The 23877-nt window shown below is 27.6% G+C and overlaps 2 protein-coding genes across 3 annotated transcripts in view; both read right to left on the bottom strand.

Moving 5' to 3' along the window:
• LOC101241416 (neuropilin-2) overlaps positions 1–17422 on the bottom strand; it is a 66628-nt gene extending 49206 nt beyond the window's left edge. The window contains exons 1-2 of the mRNA XM_065798058.1: positions 17233–17422; positions 17072–17097 (exon numbers count right to left, since the gene is read on the bottom strand). Coding sequence (XP_065654130.1) covers positions 17072–17097; positions 17233–17275 — 69 coding nt within the window. The 5' untranslated portion in view covers positions 17276–17422. The remainder of the gene's footprint in view (positions 1–17071; positions 17098–17232) is intronic.
• Positions 17423–20592: 3170 nt separating this feature from the next.
• LOC136080822 (uncharacterized) overlaps positions 20593–23877 on the bottom strand; it is a 40025-nt gene continuing 36740 nt past the window's right edge. For both annotated transcript variants that reach the window (XM_065798060.1, XM_065798059.1), the window contains exon 4: positions 20593–21008. In XM_065798060.1, the coding sequence (XP_065654132.1) occupies positions 20749–21008 (260 nt within the window). In that variant the 3' untranslated portion in view covers positions 20593–20748. The remainder of the gene's footprint in view (positions 21009–23877) is intronic.

Below are 23877 nucleotides of genomic sequence, written 5' to 3'. Positions count from 1 at the left end.
CTTTATGTCATCATAGATTAGAATTTTCGTTTTTCCTTTTTCAGGTTGAGAGCAATTTTTTGGAATGCCATGTTTCTTGGCATTCTAAAAAATCTGCTCCTAATTTGGATCCTGAGACTTTAATAATCCCTCTCTTCATACTTTGACAATCCTTCTCCAAATTCTTTTAAAGCAGCGCTCTTTTCTTTGATTGATTTTGTGTTAATTTTGTATAAAATGTATACACAACGACATTGATTGTAATATTACAACGCACGTTAACATAACTTATAATATAAACATTTCTAATATCAAATCTAATTCTAATATCAAAACCGAACAAACAAATACTGTTTTCGTTGCAAAGCAAGATCTTCATCGCAGTTTGTTTAAATCTTTTTTATAAATTTCAAGGACAAAAAAGTTTTAACTTAATGAAAGAAAAATAATAATTTTTGCTAAGATTTTGTTTTCATTTTTTAAATTTCGATTTATCGGAACAATGTTAGCCACTTGGACAGAAAAAATGGTTCGAAAGTTGTTTTTTGGATTTTGAGTTGTTGAAAGGAAAGTGATTGCTTTCAAAATGAAACAAGATTTGAACCCATCAAGTTTATACATTTTAACGCTTTTGTGATTTAATGCAAGAGAAAGGATTGACACATGATGCTTTTAATAAGGATTTTATAAGTTTAACAAAATTTCTTAAACGCGTTTACAACTATTGCTCTACATTTTGTGCGCGCGCAAACGATAATCTTTGTGCGCGCGCAAACGATAATCTTTGATTATAAAATTTATTTATTAATTAATAATCATCACTTCTAAAACAATGCTGGTATTGTGTGGAAGAGTTTGGGCTGGGGTCAGAGGGCATTTAACTGCTAGGGTTAGGATTCGGGTTAGGGATCGTCAATAAAGTACGTAAGCTCAAGTGGGGGAGATGGGGTCTGCAAATGGCCTATGAGAGATGGGGGCGGGGTAGGGGGTTGGTGGTAAATTGTAAATATCATAAAATATTGTTTAGGTACGTTAAAAGACTAGGTACTTTTAGGGAGGTGAAGGGTACTCAAGATCGAAATAACAACATACGTACTTTATGAACGACCCCTTAGGTTATAACCACTATAAAACCAACTGTACAAATAATTATATAATAAAATGTAAATTTGTATAGATATAATGAAAACTACTGTATTTAAACTTTATACTAGATAGTTTACATTTATATCTTATCTACTAGATAATATACTAGTAAAATAATAGTATTAAATTATTTTCTATATTGTGTACTAAATAATATACAAGTTGTATACTAGTAATTTTAATCTTGTAGTTGTAACTTTGTTCATCTCTAATTAGATGTACGCTCAAAAAAATTTTAGTTTTAGAGGAACATGTTCCTTCTTGAATGGCTATAGTTTTTCATATTAGCCGAAGCTCTGACTCTTCATCAACTTTTTTTTTTTGATAATATGAAAGCTATTTTGTGTTTGGTACTTAAATAATCTTCAATAGCAGATCGTCTGCGATTACTAATCTCAAATTGGCTTTAACAAATAGTACATTTGAAGAGCTCATCTTTGACCTGCGTTATAAAAAGAAGGATTTTCTTTAAACAATCTTTAAATGTGTTTAATCTTCTCTTGTTATTATTTATTTTATGAATATCTTGAAATAGTTATATCTGATAAACCTTTAATTACTTTTAATTACGCGCATATAGAAAATTTAAGCAAATAAAATTCTTTTAAATAAAGCTATTTTGCAAATGAATTTACTTAACTATAGTTGATAAAGATTAACAAAACTGTAGGAACGGAGTTATATAAATAACGCTTTTGGGGTTTATTTTAATAAAAAAAATAGTATTACCATTATTTTTTAATTATTAAAACAATTTTAAAACAATTTTGAAAAATTGTAAAAAAAAAAAGAAAAAGTAAACTCGAAAACAATCAAAATAATGACAAGCAATATTATTTATCAATTACGATAAAGTTTTAAGAAAGATGAAGGAGCAATAGGGTACCTTTATTGTTCTAAAAATAGATTTAATAAATTTTTTGCAAAGCTTGTTGGGATCAGAATGTGAACAAACGTCGAATGTGCAAAGAAACTTAATATCAATTCAAGAAGAAAACGTGTGTGACAAATGTGTAGCAAAACACCGTTGCTGAGCCTTTTGCTCATCAAATTCTTACTCTTAACATTTGATAACTGGTGTTTTTTTAAAGGTTTTTAAAAAGATATGAAAAATTGAAGATTTGATGACGAAAACTTCACCAAAATATGAGAACAGAGAAATGGCTTGATGATATAAATTTTTATCTGTGGATATATTTTAAAAAGGCAGCTTTATTTACAAATTACATTTTATTGGAGGAAAGAAATAAAGCCTTTTAAAAAAAAATTACTTGATAAGAGTAATTTTAAAACTATTGTGATGGCTAATTTTGAAAAAAAAAAAAGAATAATTTTATATTATTTTATATTAAAATAATATAAATTATTTTAATATAAAATAATATAAAATATATTTTATTTTAAATATTTAATTGTCAGTATTAAAATGTTGGTTATTATTTCTTTGACTTGGTCTAATTCTTTTTGCTCAAGTCTTAACTCTTAGGCGCTAAATTCAAGAAAGAAGACGATTATCAATAAATTTCACTTATTGTAAACAAAGAAGCTATATCAAGGGAAAACTGGTGTCAAACGGGGTATAACGTTGTACACATGTACAACGTTGTAAAAAAGTACTCCATAAAATGTAAAATTTTTTAGTTTATTAAACTTAAAAAAAATATGCAAATATTTCATTTTATCCCATGCTTGGGGTAGTAAACAAGTGGGTTTGATATTTGACCAGGGCCGAGGCCGGGGCCGGGGCCGGGGCCAGGGCCGGGGCCGGGACCGGATTTGTAATCGGGGCTGCATAATTATTTATACATCCTAAAGTATATATTTTTTATTCAAAATTCATGTTATAATTTATATATATATATGCATATATAAACATCATTATGATCAGCATGATCATCATAATCATCATTACCATCATCATCATAATCATCATCATCATCATCATCATCATCATCATCATCATCATCATCATCATCTTCTCTTTCGGCAAATACTACACTATATAAATACTAAAGTTTAATTAAATATGAAAGGATATTGTATGCCAGCATCTAAATAAATAGCAAACATATATCTTTATGTCCATAACATGTATACATAAAGCGCATCTCAGAAACTTTTATTCCTTCTGGACTAAAAGTTTGGAAGCTTTTATTCCTACACTTCAATTTTTAGTCAAACCTCATTCTACTCCAAATTTTTCACTACCTTGAGGATTTGCTTTAGTAATCATTTATTTCATCTTTTTTACAAGAACATCTTTCTTAAGAACAAATGTCCTTTTATTATTCCAAGTCTAATATTAAGCTCAGTTATTCTCAGTTTACGTAATCTTGTATCTTATATCAGGTTCTAGAGACTTTTGTTTAGTCTTCAACAATGACATTAACTAAAGTAAGTCTAACATTTAATTTTATTAATTATATAATACTTATATTTAATTTTTAGAAAGTGCTAAATAAGTGGTTCCAATTTTTCAAAACTCTAGAAAACACTTTGACCTCTTTAACTATCCTACGATTAGTCTTCGCTCTGTAATTAGTTTCTTTATATAAAGATTTTGAGATTATTAAATAATTTCTTACTAACTGCAGTAATAAGCTATTCTTGAAGGCCAACACTCTTCTTTATTTCAAGTAACTTTAAGGGTACCACAAGGTATTTTGTGGTACCCTTACCTCTTTGCTCCTGTATTGTTTCTTATCTACAATAACAATCTTCATGAAAATTTTACATCTAAAGGGGCTCCATTTATTCATGATTCAACTTTATACTCTTGTTTTAACAAGAAATCTTCACTTTTTGATTGCTTAGAACAAGCAGATAATTTTTAATCTGATCTCTCTTCGGTAACAGCCTAAGGCTTGCTGTGGCCTATGGATTTAAATTCTGGACTTAAAATCTGCAATTTTTGTTAGACAACAAAACTCAAAAAAAATTATTTACTGCCAAATAATATTGCAATAATGATAATACTCCAATATTGATGAATAATAAGCCTCTTACTCTTAGACAAAGTCTAAAAGCACATAGTAAATGTAATGCGGTCGTGTTGTAGTAGTAGAGCGCTCGCCTCATAAGCGAGAGGTACCGAGTTTGATCCCCACCAAGTCCCTGAAAATACCGCGCCAACTTGTTTCTCTGCGCAGTGGCCTTGGTTGTCAAGGTTCGTGTTTTGGAGTTATACAGTGGAGAGAGGGTTGTAACCACAATTAAGTACCCTTCTTGTCTATAGTTGCGTTATCAGCTTTGGCGGAGGTGAATTAATATAAAAGATAATAGTAAATTAGACCTGCTTTATCTGCCAAGTTAGAGCCACTCTTCCACTGTTGATACGTTGAATTTCTCTTTTTTTTCTACAAATACAATCATGGTCAACGCTCAAACAAGCTATCATCTCTTTTACGATAAGCCAAAATTCATTCTTGCTTGTTTCTTATTCAACAAGTTGCATCCTTTTACTGTATCTGTCCCTTCATGCTATAAAAACTTTTATTAATTCAGTTTTTTTCCTTGCACATAAAAAAAACCTTATAACTATTAGCCATCTTTATGTTTTTCTTTTATATGCAACCTACAACTTATCAAGTCTTCAGTTAAATATTTCATAGTATTTTTACTTATTCTCTATTTTAAAGTAACTCATATAATAATATTAGTTTCTTGCAATCTTGTTGGAAGTAAATCGGAGTTTGAAAATATATACCAGTATTTAATAAATAGTAAGTGTAAGCATAAAATTATAACATATAAAATATTATAAATTTTTTTTACCCCTGGCTATCAACCCCTTCTAAATCTTATAATTAGGCCGGGGCCGGGGCCGGGGCTTCGGTCACTTACTAGCTTGGGGAAAAATGGGAGCATAGAAGAACTCGTGTAACAATAAAATTATTCACTATTTATGCATAGCTTACACACAAAGTTTGGATTTTTATTTTTTTCCTTAATCCTGGCACAGAAATAGTGGCTACCTATGGCACTCACTATAACAAACCCAACTTTCAGCGCTTGAAGAATAGAGCTCCTCACAATAGAGGCATGCTGTATCTTTTTTTTTTTTTTTTCCATTTGAGTATATATACTGCTTGGCTTTTTTGGGCTTTGGATATGTTGTTTTTTTCTCTTTGGCTTCAAGTAATGTCTTTTGTAAGGTGAGGACGTTAAAATAACTGTTTTGCCTCGTTGCTTCAATACACGTTTTAATGGTGTCTGTCATGAGACTGGCATTAAAAGTGGAGAAATAGTAAAACTTGACCCAATATCTACACCAGATGCATATTTATAATGACTTGTTGAAGGCTTGTTTAGAGCCTGTGTATTATTCAGTTGAGAGAATTCTTAAAACCTTACATGGTGCAGTTGAGTCAAACTCAAAGCACCATGTAAGGTTTTAAGAATTACAAGTTAAAATTAAAATTAAGCTAAAAGCATTATACGTTTATAATTACATGATTTAAAAAAAAACTGCAAAGTAAAAACTAAAAACTAGCGACGAAATAGAGAAAAATCAAATTTCGCCCATTAAAACAGACCTAATTTATCCTGAGTGTGGCATATTAGAATACATTATAGTCAAAACTGGGTTAATAAAGGCCCTATTTGTTGACAACAAGATATTATTCAGATAACATAAAATTATTAGTTCAAATCTTTAATTATTAAGTACCAGCTTCTTGAGTCATAAGTTTAAAGAATTAGATAAAAGAGATGCGAAAATTTGTGTTTACTTTATAACAATAGTTTTTTTTTAAGTTTTTTTATTTGCCCCAAGAAAATGCCTCCTTCCTTACTGATGGCGCTAAATATGTCTAGAGTACGTTTGCTTATAAAGCAAGCGCTCTAACCACTTCGTTACGGCCGCACACTGATGCTGCGTGAAAAGTGGACTATAGCTCGAGATGGCATCGACTCGTATTGCGTTACTTCAAATCTGATCATTTGCGATGGAGGTATTTGCAAAACCCCACTATACTCTAATGTCCCATTTTATCCCAGTTTTTTCAAACGGATAAAAATAAATATTTTTAGAGTATTCAGTCTTTAAAATGTACAACATTTTAAACTTACTGATATAATAAAAACTTTCAGTGTAATCAGTCCTTAAAAAATCATGTTCATATAAGTAGAATATAATAATTTATTGAAAGTTTATTTTTTTTAAAAATACAAAAAAATAAATGTAAAAAAAACAACAAGTTTCTTAGTTTTCAAAATATTGAGATATTTTGAAAACTGAAAAACTTGTCTTGCTGTTATTATGAATTTCTGAGTTGTTTGTTCTCATTTTGATCTCAGAATCCTCAGTTTTAATTTATTTAACATTTGCGTGAAAAAAGCAAATATCAAATAATTTAATATTTATTTAAATTTCCTTTTTTCATGCAAATAATAAATAATTTAATATTAAATTATTACCCTATTAATAGTAAATGAGAAGATGTTTAATAACCGAAAACAACTGCAAGAGCGATAACAAATCGTCAAGATGGTAAAAACGAGAAAGAAGAAAGCTATTTAAAATGCTGGTATGCAAGTATTACCTCTTTGAATAATAAATGAGTTAATTAGCTGAAGTTAAGTGAAGTTTACCAAATAAAATTGTTTTATGCAAGACAGGACCTGGTAACAAATATTCCTGGTTATTGCTTATATAGAAAGGATAGAGATGTGTGGAAAAGGTGGTTAAATGTGTATATATATAATTAATGCTTTAAAATTTTTTGAAAGTTCAAATATTAAATTTCAAAGTAACATAATTTAAAAGATTTAGTGTTCTATACACATTTAAAAAAAAGTTATAAGTGGTGTATATATTGAACAGGAGTTAGTAGCGTATACAACTCCATAAATATTAGGAGGTCAATTAATGCAGCAAACAGTATTAAGTAAAAAAGCATTTGTTATTCTCATATGGGGGGATTTTAATTTTCCCCAAATTGACTGAAATGATTTTATTTGTAAAGTAAATGGAAAACATGAAATAACCCAGTTGTTTTCCGATAGCTTTGATAAACTCTATATGCTCGAAAATGTAATTAAACCAACATTTCATCATCAAACTAACATATTTTGCTCTTTTAAAAACAGAAAGAAATTTAAGAGCTTTTAATTTTGCGTAACGCTCGCTGTTTCAACATCTATCAAATGAGCATTGCACTTTATACTATAACTTTACCTTGTTAAATAAAATTGTAAATTAAATTATATACAAAAAAAATGTATATGTCTACTAAGAGGAACTATACCAATATAAACAAGTACTTAAATAAAATTATTTGGGAAAAGATTATTGAAATCCTCACTGCAAACAAATGTTGCAATTGATTACAACATGATATCGTGTGTACTCTATAAAAATCAAAAGAGCTTTTTTTCGTTTAGTTCTTCAAAAAGAAAATGACAAAATAAAAAGTTTTAATAAAATAATTGCTAAACCAATTTCATATTTGGAAATGAACACTGACACTGTTATTAAAATGTTAAGCAAATTAAATCTTAGTAAATCTAACGGACTTAGCGGACAAAGTGGACTAAAGAGTTTTAATGGAACATTTTAATAGTTCTAATTTATTAGTTCTTTTTAATTAATAAATCTTCAATTCTATTTTCAATTATTTTTGATTAATCATATTCAAGTGGCGTAATTCCGAACATGTGGTTTTAGTAAATGTTGTTTTGTTTATTAAAGGAGACAAATGTTTGTTGTATACACAATAAAAGAGAGTATAATAAGAGACACTTTGATAGGACATCTCGTTAGAAAACAAAATTACTATCAGCGTGGCTTTATTCAGAGAAAAAACTTTTGCACAAAGTTAATTGAATCTTTAGATTATATAACACAGTTTTTGTAACGTAGATTTTGAATAGGTATAATTTTTTTAAATTTTACTAAAGCATTTGATACCGTAGCATATAAATAGTTGTTGATAAAATTGATAGCATATTATGAAAGTTTTGTTGAGATAATTTAAAGCATATTTGAGCAGAAGAATTCAAAGAGTTGTCCTCGGTAGTTATAAATTTTAATTTAAGAAAGTCATAAATGCAGTTTTATAGAGCTCGGTGTTTGGGCAACTGCTATTTGTTATTTTTATCGATGATATATAACAAGAAATAAAAATTTATATAAACTGTATGATTGCAGTTAAAAATTATTTCAATGATTTCAAATAACAACAAAAACTATGTATTGCAAGATAATTTATTAAACCTTATCATATGGAGTACACTTTATTAAAGAAAAATGTAAAATTATGTATTAAATTATTAATCAAGGAATGAAAATCACAACACTTTTTAAAAAAGATCTTTGAAGCAAGATTTAGGCTTTCGTAATACCTGATAAAAAAAATTTGAAAAACCTATTAAATATGCAGATTGCAGAATAAGCAACGAGGGTACTCGGTCAAATAAAGCATTGTTTTCAATACTGAGATAAAAACTTAATGAAATCGCAGTATAGTCCCCATATGAAGTTTGTTTCATTATTTTGGAATCTTTATTTTAAAGAAGATATTAACAGAATAGAGCAAGTACAACAACGATCAACAAGAATTAATGTGTAAACGGTATGTGTTATGAAAAGCCATTAAAAATACTTTCAGTTGATTGCATTAGAAATTGCAAATAGAAAGGAAAAATAACCATTGGTCAGAAAAGAAATACTACAAAAACTTTTTAAATTTGCCCAAAGTTTTTTTTTATGCTAAAAATAAAACAGTATTTCACCAGCATTGTAGCAGCAGTAGGTTGTTGTCTTCGTGTGTAGAGTCGACGAAGTAAAAGTTAAATGGGATTAGCTGAACATACTTAAATATGGAGTTTTCTTCATGTTTCAAAGTTACTTAGCTCAAACATCAAAAAAAGTTGTCTACGGCCTTGAAACATTATATTATTTCATGTTTCAAGGCCGTAGACAACTTTTTTTGATGTTTGAGCTAAGTAACTTTGAAACATGAAGAAAACTCCATATTTAAGTATGTTCAGCTAATCCCATTTAACTTTTACTTCGTCAACTCTACACACGAAGACAACAACGCAAACTACTGCTGCTACACACAAGACAACAACGCAACCCACTGCTGCTACACACGCAAGACAACAACGTCCAATCCACTGCTGACTAAAATAGGCGTTTCAGCAAACTTGTCTACTAAACAAAGTTATTAAAATTAACTTTGCAATGTTTCTACATGCAATCTTATCAACAAGAAAATAACATCAAACAACAAGAAAATAACACCAAACAATAAGAAAATAACACCAAAAACTCCTAATTGTATTTAAATTTTATTATATTATTTCATGTTTCAAGGCCGTAGACAACTTTTTTTGATGTTTGAGCTAAGTAACTTTGAAACATGAAGAAAACTCCATATTTAAGTATTTTCAGCTAATTCCATTTAACTTTTACTTCATATATATGAGGAATGAGGATGCTACGCAAAAAATTGTGGTGATTAGAGACTAGGAACAACAAAAACCCGAAAACATTAGCCCCCTCCCCAACCCCAAATAGAAGGGCAATGAGTCAAAATTGTTTTTGTTTTTTTAATTTTAAACTTTATTTATATTCATCGACAAATTTCAAATTTGATTCAAAAATCTTTTGTCGTTCGGCTTTTATGACCTTATAAAGTTTACATCCCCCTCAAATTCCCCCTCAATTTGTAAACTTTGTAAAGTCATAAAAGCCGATCAAAAAGAGATTATTGAATCAAATTTGAAATTTGTCGATGAATATAAATAAAGTTTAAAATTAAAAAAACAAAAACAATTTTTACTCATTGCCCTTCTATTTGGGGCTAGGGGAGGGTTTTTTGTTGTTCCCAGTCTTTAATCACCGCAATTTTTTGCGTAGCATCCTCATTCCTCATATATATGAACATACTCAAATATGGAGTTTTTTTCATGTTTCAAAGTTGCTTAGCTCAAACATCAAAAAAAGTTGTCTACGAAAATATTATAAATAGTAATCGAGACAATCTTTAAAAAAAAAAATGGCAAATTACTGGTAAACAATTTTAATTTACGAGAACGAAAATTAACTATATAAATGTAAACCGGTATTACATTCAATAATATATAACCATGTATATATATATATATATATATATATATATATATATATATATATATATATATATATATATATATATATATATATATATTAGGGATGTGACTTTTTGGTACCTCCAGTTTCCAATATAAAAAACAGATGAACTTTGGTTTTGAAGTAACTGAAAAGTAATTGGTTTTATTGACTTTTTAAAAAAGGTCCCCCACCTTGATTTCAAATAACAATGAATGGCTTAAATTTTATACACAAAAAACATCAATTTTTAACTAAAAATTAAAAAGGTCGTTTTTTATGACATTTTGTTTGCAATATTTTTTTTATAATTTTTCAGTAAAAAAGATTATGAATTTTAAAATCACTATAAAATTTTGGTTCTTTTGAGACCCAGGTTGATAAACTTTTAAAGAAAAAAAGTTCATCGATATATTGAAGCCAGTGTGTAATCAAGGATTATCGTGGGTGACCTTTTTCAAAAATTAAATAAAACCAATAACTTTTTAGTCATTGGTTTTTTTAATTTTTGAAAAAGGTCAACTTTCAAACCAAAGTTCAACTGTTTTTTATATTGAAAACTGGAGATACCAAAAATTTACCAAAATTTACCTATATATATCTATCTATATCTATCTATCTATCTATCTATCTATCTATCTATCTATCTATCTATCTATCTATCTATCTATCTATCTATCTATCTCTCTCTCTCTCTCTCTCTCTCTCTCTCTCTCTATATATATATATATATATATATATATATATATATATATATATATATATATATATATATATATATATATATATATATGTATATATATATATATATATCTACATATGTATCTATATATATATGTATATATATGTATATATATATATATATATATATATATATATATATATATATATATATATATATATATATATATATATATATGTATATATTATGTTCGGTATATTACAGACATACATATTATATACGGTATTTACATATACTAATGATTGTAATACCGGTTTATCGGTATTTCAATCCCTAGCATATGTATATGTTAGGAATTACAATCCCTAATGAACATTTTTTTTATTCAATTATAAGATGATAAGATGATGTAAGAATTTATACTAAAAACTCTGTAGCCTATGGTAAAATGGTGTAATACAAATAATATTTGTTTTAAAAATAATAATAATAAGAAATTATAAATAGACAATCATGTTGACAAGCAACAAGCAATGAGCAACAAGTAAGTAAGGGTGCATGCAACAAAATAAAAAAAATAAAAAAATAAAAAAAGATTAGTTTCTGGTACACTTTATACTTTGGCAGTTTTTTTTTTATATCTTTGATCATCGTTTATTATGGAGAGATTGCTTGCCGTTTGTTAAAAATTATAAAAAAGAAATTACAATAATAGAAAATCATGGCCGGAGTAAGAGTAGACAGGCTTGTCTTATCACCGTGCCTCGTTACACTGTTGTTTTCAAACGTCTTAAAAAGTTTGCATAACTAATAAGTGATAAAATAAAACAATATAAGTACAGTATAAAACTTCATCAATAAAATAAATTTTTGCTGACAATCTTCCAGCGGAATAATTAAAAAAAAAAGTAAATAATACAAAAGTGAAAAAACGTGAAAATTATTAATCACTAAAAGTTACGTTTAGTTTTATTAAAAATAATGCAATACAAATAAGTATTTAGGGCTGATTAATAAATATCAACAAAAATTTTAAACGAGAAAGGAAAACAGTTAATAAAAAATCTAAACTAGATGATTTATTAATTCAAAACTTTTAATCTGTTTTTAAAAAAGATATTTGAGATCTAGTTTATCGAAGTTTATGTTTAGTAAATGCCGTTTTGAATCGACCTTAAAACTTTTCAAAATGCAGCTTAAAACAAAGTCTTGTTTTTCATTAAAAACATGAAGAAAATTTTTCCAAACAAAAGATCCCCGATATTGAATTTGGTACGACTAATTTAAGTTTATGGAAATGACAAAGTTGTTCATTGAAAATTTGGTAGGATATTTATGAGAGATTTCATTAAAGTAAGATTGAAATGTTACTGGAGATAACCCACGTTTTGCTTTAAACATAAATAACATAACGTGATGAATATTAATCTTATAAAAATTTAAAGCTCCGAGCTGACGTAAGAGAGGTTCGCAATGTGCATTCCTGTTTGCCCCAAATATTATCCTGAAAGCATGTTTTTGTTTGCTATAATTTTTTTTGAATTAAGTATTAGTATTACCCTAAGTAACGTTACAGTAAGAAAGATAGCTGTGTATGAACAAAAATATATATTTTTTAAAGATTGATTATTAAGAAACGGTTTTGTTTGATATAACACGGAAATACTTTTTGAGATCTTACTTTCTATATATTTAATATGATATTTCCATAACAGTTTTTCATCTAAAAGCATTTCTTGAAATTTTATAGTTAATTCCCTTTTAATTATTATATTATTGATTAATTATTATATTATTGAATATTTAATTCTTCGTTAAAAATTTTAAAAAGAACAATAATGTCTTTGTGATAATAAAATTAATATTTTTGATGCTAAATATAAGTCATTTATATAAAATAAAAATAATAATGGTCCTAATGGCTCTACCCTGGGGTACCCCACAAGTTATTAGGTTGTTTATTGAACCTTTTGATTCTTTAAGAATAAATTTTTTTCTGTTAGTTAAATATGATTTAAACCAAAATAAGTTTTTGTTTTTAACACCATAATTTTCTTGTTTTTTTAAAAGTATTTCATGATCTACTGTGTCGAAAGCTTTGAATAAATCAATAAAAACTCTAATTGTATAGCAATCACTATTAAATCCATTTGATATACGTTTAATCAATTCAATTGTTGCATGGTCAGTAGAATGGTTTTTTTTAAAGCCATATTGATTACAGTATAAAATCTTATTATTTTCAATTAAATATTTATAAATGTTGTACATTATGCGTTCAATTAGTTCGAAAAGCAGGGCTAGACTGAAATAGGTTAGTAGTTTAAAGTATTAGTCTTACACCAGATTTGTAAATAGGTATTATATTTGCAATTTTTAATTTGACAGGAGTATGATCTGATTTAAGTGAGAAATTAAAAATATCGAATAATGAGGGTTCGATAACATTAAAAATAGATTTAATTACGTTAACATTAGTTTGATTGATACCTGCACTTTTATTTTTTTTAAAAACTATTAAAAGCAATATGCAGCTCACTTTTTTTCAAAATTGGTTCGTCCATAATTATATCTGTTGTTGTATAAGATATGAATAAATCCTTTTTGACTATATGGAATTTTCGCTGCTAAGCATAGACCAACATCAAGGAAAAAACTGTTCAGTTTCTCAATAATAACTTCTTTATGATAAATGAGTTTTTGAGGTAAGTTATTATTTGTAATTTTTTTTCCCAATAAATTCTCATTCCACGTTTTTCGAGTGTTTCCTTAGTTAATTTTAAGCATAATAACTTGTGATCGTTATTTAATTTTTTCAAATAAATTTTTATAGTTTTTGTAATTAATTCCATTTTTAAAAGTTTTATGTTTTAAATATTTTTCATACAATTTTTGTTTTTTCCTTGATGATTTGATTAGCCCTTTAGACATCCATGGAGATAGAAAGGATTTAAAATTTATTACTTTTACTTTTAAAGGAAATGCCTTATCATATATTTAGTAAAATAAGATTCCAATCGACGGATTTATTTAATAATTTTTTAAATTGGATTCTGGAACTTTCGTTGATTTGTCTCGTGAATACAAGTCGATGTTCATATCTTTAACTCTGTAAACATGTTTCCGCAATAAATTTTGTGTGTTTAAAAATGTGTGCAGAGAGCTTTGAACGCTTTTAAACTACCAGTTGGCTGTTTATAAATAGCATTGATGACGACATTTTTTGTAAATTTGCTTATTATGTAAACGTATAACGACTCGTAATCCGTATTGTTTACATTGAGGTCATTACGTTTAATAAAATCGATAGAATTGTGGATGTAAATACTTACACCACCATATACACAGACATCGCGCATTTGATGAACTGATGCATAATTTGTTAACTCAAAATTAGAATTTTTTTCATTGCTTTTAAGTCAAGTTTCTGTGAAACTTGGCTTAAAAGCAATGAAAAAAATTTGGCTTAAAATTTATTCACACTTTGAATATTAATATTTAAAATCGAAAAAGTTAATCTTATTTTCACAAAGATCACGAAGATTGAGTAGATTCGGATATCTAATATTGAATAGTACTCACTTTCTAAAAAGTTTTTTTTAATGTTATCAAGGTTAATAGCATAAGTGTTGGCATTTTCAGCATTAATATTTATGTTATAAGAGAAATTGTTCTACATTTCCAAAAGTTAAATTAAAACAAAAAAAGATTTAACTATTATAAATAAAAGTAAAAGGTGCCGTTAAGCTAAAACAAATAAATTATTTAAGTTCATAATAATGGACTTGTTTAAGTTCATAATAATGGACTTATTTAAGTTCAATGACTTGTATAAGGTTTTCAATGAGAAACATTCCAAAACTTGTCTTTTTTTTTATAAACCTGAAACCACATCAACCTATCTTACCATGGGCTTTACCGATTGACTGTGGATTTTTTTTTAAACTGAATGAATTTAAAAATATAAAAAAGTTCCATGCTAGAAACATCTGGAACAGTGACAAAGCAGATATTTCTTTAACTCCAAAGTGTTTTACTTCTTTTAAAACTGTTTTGAACAAAGTGAAAAGACAAGTTAGCTCTTATACTTCCGGGATTAGCTTATCACAGCCGCAATTTGCTTTTCAGCAAGTGGGAGGTACATGCCACCCATGATGATTTTTCTTTATCAAATGAAGCCAAAATTAATGAATGAAGCACCATTAGTTAACTGGGCTGAGAGCCGTTTAAGTGGGTGGATATAAAAAGAATTGTTTCTTGTTTGCTTTCAAAAATTTATTTAACATTCAGTAGCTAAAATATGCTTTCTAGTCCTAATAAATTAGAGGGAATAAAAGTATTGAACTGATTAACATTGAGAGAGAAAATAGTGTAACTCTTCTCTGTTTGTCTTAACATAGCACGCATCGAATGCAGTTATTGGATTTAGCTTTTATGTGGCCACTTAACACTTACTATAATCACAATATCAGGAAATGGTTAAGAACAAATCCTGAACGCGTGGTCGCTCAATTTCAAAAAACTGCGCTTTTGGCTCAGTCTACCTGAAAGCTGCCGCAATGACAGTTATCATAAACGGCTTTCAAAAGGCAGGCATATGTCCAGTTAATAGAAATTTTTTTTCCAAAGCAGACTTTCTTGCAGCAGAAACTACTGATAATAATTTCATTAAAGCAAACCTTGTTGCTAATAAAAGTGACAGACTATTACTAGCCACCTCTGTGTTTCTGCTATCCATCTGAAAGTAGCCGTCATCCAATAGTTATTATAACACAAATATTTTCTTTTTGCAGCAATCTGAATGTTTCTAACGTCCGCACAACTGCTTCTGCAAACCATTTATCTGATTTAGCCAGCATAATATGCACTTCCAGCATTTTAATCACTTCTTAGAACGATGCTAATACCAGTCGTTGCAAAGAGTTTGTCAAGGTAGAGAGAAAAACTGCTTTTCTTTTCTTGACCTCCCCTCCATATAGATCCTCGCTATTAAATACCCTGAAAAAACCAAATGCATAAAAAAAAGGAAAATGAAAAACAAAAACGGTTACATATTTAATAAATAAAAGAAAAAAAAAGGTGCTGAACTAGATCTACGAAACACTGCATCTAAAAAGAGGAAAACGGCAAAAAAAGTCAGACGATGACAATATATGTGCATACTGTCAAGTAAGTTACCCAAATTTTATTAAAAGTTGGGTTTCTTGTAGTGGTTGCCATAGCAGAATAACTAGTGTGCTCGTTTAGAAGAAAAAGTTAATAGGCCAAGTTGTACTTGTGAACTATGTTTAAACATTAAATGAAGTCTACATCTCATATTAATTATACATTGTATACCCCATTTCGCCCCAATCATGGGGCAAAATGGTTTTTTTTTCCAAAAGTTTTTAAGTGATAAATATTTTCGAAGGCTTTTGGCTTTTTCTTTTGGCAGATAGAAGTTTGTATTGTATTTTATCATTTAAAAAAATCGTTTTGATTTTAGTTTTTTTGCTAGTACTTTGATATTTTTCCTTAAGTTCCCAATTATGCACCAGTTTTCCGATTATGTGCAATTACAAAAATACAAGTAAGCTTTTTAAGTTCTTATTTTTTCAGTGGTTCATTTAGTACCACTCTCCCTTACTTATTTAAAAATAATTCATTAAATTAGATTCGTATAAAATATAGTGCTTATATAAATTGCATATGCGAGTAAACGTTTTCTAAACTGTATACATGATTTTAAAGTATAAATAAAAGCATATTATGAGGTATAAATGCTATCATATATAACCAGATAATAACAAGCAATATAGTTTTTTTAAAAAAAGTAAATTTTATATATGTCACAGGTTTGAAATAATTCCTTTCATGGAATATTATTCTTTAGTCTGCTTATGTATAAAAAGTTCAAAAAAGCAAAATCTTTTCTTACAAAAGTTGTTTCGTTTTAAACATTTAATGTAAGAGAACACTTGCAATCAATTTAGTTAGTAAATGTTAGCTCCCGATTGTACAGTTGGATTTTTTTTTAAAGTAATACTTTACACATAATGTAAAATGCAAAAGTGAATTTAGGCAATAATGCAATAAGAATTTTTTTTAATAATTTGTTTGCTTTTGAAAATAAAAAATATTGAAGATTAGTTTTTTCAATAGTTTTTTCAATACGCATTCACACTTACCTTTACTTCGTCACAAAACAAGTTATCTGAAAGAAAAAACGTTACTATTAGTTTCATTGTGGTCTACAACATTTATTTTTTTTTTAAATATTTTTTATTTGTAAAAAATTGTGATAAACTCTATTCAGCTAGCTATTAACCATTTATAATTTAGTAAATACCTAAAAACATAAATCTTAGTATGATTATTGCAAGTTTTTTCATTTTTTTAATATTTTTGAATAATTTCAATTCTTTTTCTTCAAGTAAATAATATTATCCCGTTAAAACATTTAAATTAAATATTTCACGCGCAAAAACAGAACTAAAGCTAAGCAGCTTTGAATATTTTTTTTAAACGAATTTATGTTCAAACTAATTTATAGAAAAACGTATAAAAATTTTCAATAGAGTTATGTTCTTTAAATTGAAAAAGCATGGACAGTCTCCGATATAGCATAATAAAAGATCTCACTGTTCCCAATTTTCTAATGTTTTAAATTTTAATTACTAAACATTTAATTTTATTCAGTATAACTAAACAAAAAAAAATCTATTTGAAAAAATTTATAAAGAAGTTTAATAATTAATGAATTTTTTTTACAAAAAACTTTTTGATTTAAATCTTTTTTACTATTCTGATCAAGTTTAATTAAAAACAACAAAATAAAAATTTTAGTTGTAATTTAGAATAACAAAGATGATTTTAAAACGCGAGTGTTAAAAGCGATTAAAAAACTAGATTTTATGTAAACTAACATCAGCAAATTTTAACTTAACTTTAACTAATGACAGTTAATGTGAATTAATGTTTTTGGTAGTTCTTTTCGTTGTTTAACAAAAAGATACAAGTTGTGACTTAAGCTTACGAGCCAAACGCACAACTGGAGCAAACTCTAAAGGGTAAAATTTAGCCGTTACAATCACTGGTAACTGTTAGAGATATGTAAGCAAATTTTGGGCTTCCTACGCTACCAGTGGACATACGGGGGTCTATCCAGATATCCAACAGACTCCCGACAGACGTAACCCCATCTTACTGACGTCTGAACGTCCATTAGACGTCCAACGGACGTACCCAGGACGACACTTACCCACTGGTCGAATACAAAATTGCAAAGGCAGTTCAAAGCATAGCTTACATATCTCTAACGGTCACCAGCAGATCGTGACGATATCATAAAGTCAAAACTGTTATTTATTAAATAAATAACAGCTTTGGGTTTGTAGTTTGTGCCAGCTACAAACTTGTAGCTGGCACAAACTATTTATACTTAATGTTTTCTAACATAGCGCGAGAGCCAAGCATAGCGATCTATATTAAAGGCCTGTATATCGAGCAACCGAAAGCACGTGCAATGTTGCGGAGCTAAGAAGCATACACATCTAAAAACCTTCATAAGAAATTATATATTTTTTAAATTAACATTATTGAGCCTTTTATATCTCCGACAGTTTTGTGAATTTTATTATATAATTTTTCTCTATGTTTTTTCTTTCAACATGTTACCTTAGAAGCGATCTTAGAAGTTAAAAAAATTTTTCAAAAAAGTAACATAGAGTAATGTTTTTATTTATATCTTCGTTATGGTTGGTGAGTCTAATAAGCTACTATATTTGGCAGAAAATTTTTTGAGACACCTTGCGTTATGGATTTTTATAATCTTTTAAGTTGCTTACTTTACAAATGCCAAAAAAGTGTTGAGTGGCTACAAGACTAACTATTTAAACACCCAAAATAAGAAAAGCTGTGAAAAAACACATATTATCGATTTCCTAAAGATAATAATAAAGATATTAATAACAAAATATTTGTATTTAAAGTTTTCCATACTCTAATCTATTAGTTACAGGTGAAACGCTAATTTGCCATTCTCATTAACAAAATGCTTTAAAGAAATTACTATATTTGCTTATGCCATATATATTTATACCAGCGTGGCCGATTTAAAAGTTAACTTGATGTGCTTCTATATATGGGAAACAATAACCAAAGAAACATCATCTAAATGGTCAGGAGTACCAATAAGTTAAATACCTAGTACAATGGTTTGAGTAATTTTGAAAATAAACTTTTTTATTTTTTATTTTTTAGATTTTATGTAATTTCAGTATTTAGGAAATTATTGCATATATGGATGGTGTAAAAGCCAAGTGGACTAACCCTTCAATTTTTGGTTTTTATTATTATTGTGTTTCTGCAATAATAAGGCTATGTTTATATATAACCAAGTGGAATAACCCACCGACAACATAGAATTTATGTTGTCGGTGGGTTTATGGTTTTAAATATTATGGTGGGTTAACACAATAATAATAAAAACCGAAAATTGAAGAGTTAGTCCACATGGCCTTTACACCAACCATATATTAGTAGAATTCAGTTTGTTATCACCTAAGGCGTTATTTTTTGGGTAAAGGTAAATAAAACCACTAAGAAAATAATTGTTCTTAATTTTCACTGTAAAAAAACAAAAAGTTTTTTGTGATTGCTATTATAATTTATTTTTTAATTTAGTTGAAGAAAAATTTTAAAAAACTAAATGGTTTTAACAAAGGGAAAAGTTCTTTTATTGTTAATCTTTTTATATTTTATTGCCATCTCATTTTATTATTTCATCAACAATTTTTTGTACATTTTTGTTGTCAAAATTATTTTTATCAAAGCTCCATTATTTTGGTCGAAACTGTATCAAAAATCTTCACAATATTTTTACGTTGACTCAACTGTAAAGGTTTTGAACCCTTGAGCAATATATTTTTTAAAATCTAAGTAGTATTAATATTATATACGGAAATGTTAAATACGGAAACTGTACAAACAAGTAATGAAATTTTTTCGGAAACCGTGAAGAAACATGGTAGCAAGAAAATATTTTACCGAAACGTACCGTCACAGTATCGAAAAATTTATCTCAACCAAAAAATGAAGCCTTGCCCACCCTTTGCGGGCACCCATGCACTGATCATAATGTATTAAATTTTTTAAATCTGAACATGCTTTTAAAATACTTAAAAAAAGCACCATATTGCATTAAACCTGCATTATTTGGTAAACACCTTAATTAACCTGGTAGTTAATTAAGGTAATTATAATAAAAAAAAATAGTTTACAGTAAACTGTATAGTTTACTATTTAGTATTTTTATGTAAATAACATAACTTTACACTACATTGGTTTGGAACATTGGAACATTACATAACTTTACACTACAGTGGTTTGTACTACGTCATGCCTACCTGTAGGGCTGTCCTGAACGGGGATGTAGGAGGTGCCCTCCCCCCCCCCTCCTTCAAAGTTGTCATAAACATTTGAGTTGGCACATTGAGCAAATTTTGAACTATAGTTAGAAAACTGCAAAAATTTAGGATTTTTTTTTTTTTAGGTGTCTCTAGTTGTCAAAAAATATATACTCCCCCCCCCCCCCACTACCACCACCACCATAGAAGACCTCTTTGGGATGATCCTGCTTACCTGCAGCATAAAATATAAAACAAACCATGTTTCTAAACCGGTCATATAACTAATTATACATCTGAAGTTGCAGTTAAAAAGAAGTTTATCTTTAATTAGCCAAAAACAGGTAAACAGATAAAATAGTAACAAAATAGTATGTTAGTTTAGTCAATCAAAATAACATTAGGCTTGAAAAAAAAATCTCAATTAGCACCAAATTGAACTTTCAACAAAAATATTTTTAATGAGAGGCATCGTAACCTATGTTGTCCATTTGCAATCCTTTTTCACGATCGTAAGTAAAGCTACCTTGATTATAAGCATGAGTTAGATATTCATTTGACGGTGCAACACAGATTAAAAAAAATGAAATTATAAACGCAGTGACACATGTTGCTGAACCAACCCAAGTTAAAACAGTAGCGTATCCATGTTCTGATTTTTCCCAAACCGATTTAAATTTGACTTCGGCATAAATAATTGCTGCCAGACTACACACTCCTAAAATCAAGTATGAAGTAATTTAGTCGACATGTATTTTTTTTTTAACTTAAATTTAAAATGCTTCATGACCATGAAGACCACTGCAGTCGAGGAGGCTGCTTTAGTTGTGGTTACAACCCTCTTAACTGCATAACTCCGAAACACGAACCTTGATGAACAAGGCCATTGCGCGTAGAAACAAGTTGAGCGTGGTACTACCAGGAACGTGGTGGGGATTGAACTCAGAACTTCTTGCTTATGAGGAAAGCGCTCTACCACTGCACTACAACAGCATTACTGCATATTAAAAAATATTAAAAATTCTTAAAAATTATTTGGGCTATTATGGTCGGTATATAGTTTGGGTTAGTATGGTTGGTAATGGTTGGTAGCAGCCGTGGCACATTGTTAGCGCATTTGCCTCAGAAACGTAAGATCCGTGGTTCAAAACCCCACCTCTAGCCAAGTTTTGAAAACAAAAAAAAATAAAAACTTGGTAAATTTCGAATTGCTTCAGTATTGACCAATTATATTATATATATATATATATATATATATATATATATATATATATATATATATATATATATATATATATATATATATATATATATATATATATATATATATATATATATATATATATATATATATATATATATGTATACTGAAATTACAGTATTGGAAAAAACTAAAGCAACTCAGGTTATAAAATCATACTTTCATTAAGAAACTCATTATTTTTTTTTAGTATCAAAAATAAATTTAATTTTTATTATAACAAAGCATAGGTTACCTAAAAGTTATTAAATTTTTATATTGTATTAAATAAAAAATAAAAAAACACACATTTTTTTCTAAATGATAGCAGTTATTAACTGAAAAAAACTAAAGCAAATTTTTATAATAGATAAAATTAAATAAATCATTATATAAAAAAAGATAAAATTAATATTTTGTAGAGTGGCACTTATTTTTAATTACATCTTCACAACGTTTTGACATTGATTTTATCAATTTCTTTATAGTTTCTTTTGGAATCTGCATCCACTCTCTTTCAATGGCCTCGAATAATTGATTTTGGTTGGAAAATCTGCGCCCTCTTAATCTTTTATTTGCAAATTCCCATAAATTTTCTATCGGATTTAAATCCGGGGATTGAGCGGGCCACTTTATTAATTCAACTTTATCATCTTCGATCCATTTTATCAAGAATGCTGATGTATGCTCAGGATCCCGGTCATGTTGAAATCTCCAACGAATGGGCATCTCCTCAGCATATGGTAATATTTTTGTTTCCAAAATTTCTTTTTATTGTAAATGATTCATTTTATTATTTAATTTCACAATAGGTCCTGCTCCACCCGATGAAAAACATCCCCACGCCATCACAGACCCACAACCATGTTTTACTGTCAAGTTACAGTATTTAGGCAATAATCTTGTCCCACTTGGTCGTCTATCATGTGTCATATTATCAGATTGAATTAAGTTAAATTGGGATTTGTTGGAAAAAAGTACAGTTTTCCATTGTTGCAGAGTCCATTTCCCATAGGTTTTGGCAAAAATTATTCTTGCTAGTCAATTTTTTTTAGATATGACTGGCTTACAAGCTAGCCGCCGACTTGGTAATTTAGCCTCTAGAGCTCTATTTCTGATGACTCTGTCTGTTATATTTAACTCTAAGTTCCTTAAAACATCAGTGGATAAAATTGCAGGACATTTTTTATTTGTCTAATAATTAATTTATCTTCATGGGCTGTTGTTTTTCGTGGACGGCCTCCCTTATGATTTACTTCTACATTACCAGTTGTAATAAATTTTTTTATTAATCTTGATATTACAGATTTAATAATATTATACTTTTCACTAAATTCTTTTGAGTTAATCCTTTATTATAATCACTAACTAAGCAATTTCTTGTAAAAATATTGTATTTATTTCTCGCCATATTAATTTTTTTATAACTTCAATTGGCTAAAGTACACAACCATCTTCACAGATTGCAAAATTATCTGTGAATTTTTTTTTTTTTTAAATATTTTGTTTTAACCATATCATAGGAAACTTGTTTAAACTTGTTTGTTATTGTAATGTTTATTTTCAGGTAATAAGTCAAAAAAATGTTAAAACTTAACTCATATCATTTTGTAGTTGCTTTAGTTTTTTCCACAGGACACATTGCCATTTTTGCTTTATATTATTTTTTTAATTTGTAAAAATTTAAAAAATAAAAAATTTTTTTAATAACTTAATAAAATAAGGTAGGGGAAACAAAATAAAAAAATTTCTTTAAAATATTTTGAATAATCATTACTTAAATTATGAAAAGTAGGATATTATACAAAAAGTTGCTTTAGTTTTTTCCTATACTGTATATATATATATATATATATATATATATATATATATATATATATATATATATATATATATATATATATATATATATATATATATATATATATATATATATATATATATATATATATATGTATATATATATATATATATATATATATACAATACTGTATATATATATATATATATATATATATATATATATATATATATATATATATATATATATATATATATATATATATATATATATATATATATATATATATATATATATATATATATACATATGTACATCAATATATCTATATATATACATATATATATATATTTATATATATATATATATATATATATATATACATATATATATCAATATATCTATATATATATCATTGATATTAAAATAATTATCATTATGGTTACTTCGTTGTGTTGTTAAAATTAGGTTATCTTGGTTGCTTTAATTTACTTATACTAGATCGCTCTTAAGGCGCTAAAAATTTAAAAAATTTTGAATACTAAA

This window comes from Hydra vulgaris, chromosome 05 (genome assembly GCF_038396675.1).
Source record: "Hydra vulgaris chromosome 05, alternate assembly HydraT2T_AEP".
In the NCBI taxonomy this organism is placed as follows: Eukaryota; Metazoa; Cnidaria; class Hydrozoa; order Anthoathecata; family Hydridae; genus Hydra; species Hydra vulgaris.
The sequence above is the reverse complement of the archived record's forward strand: the minus strand, read 5'-3'. Positions and strand labels throughout refer to the sequence as shown.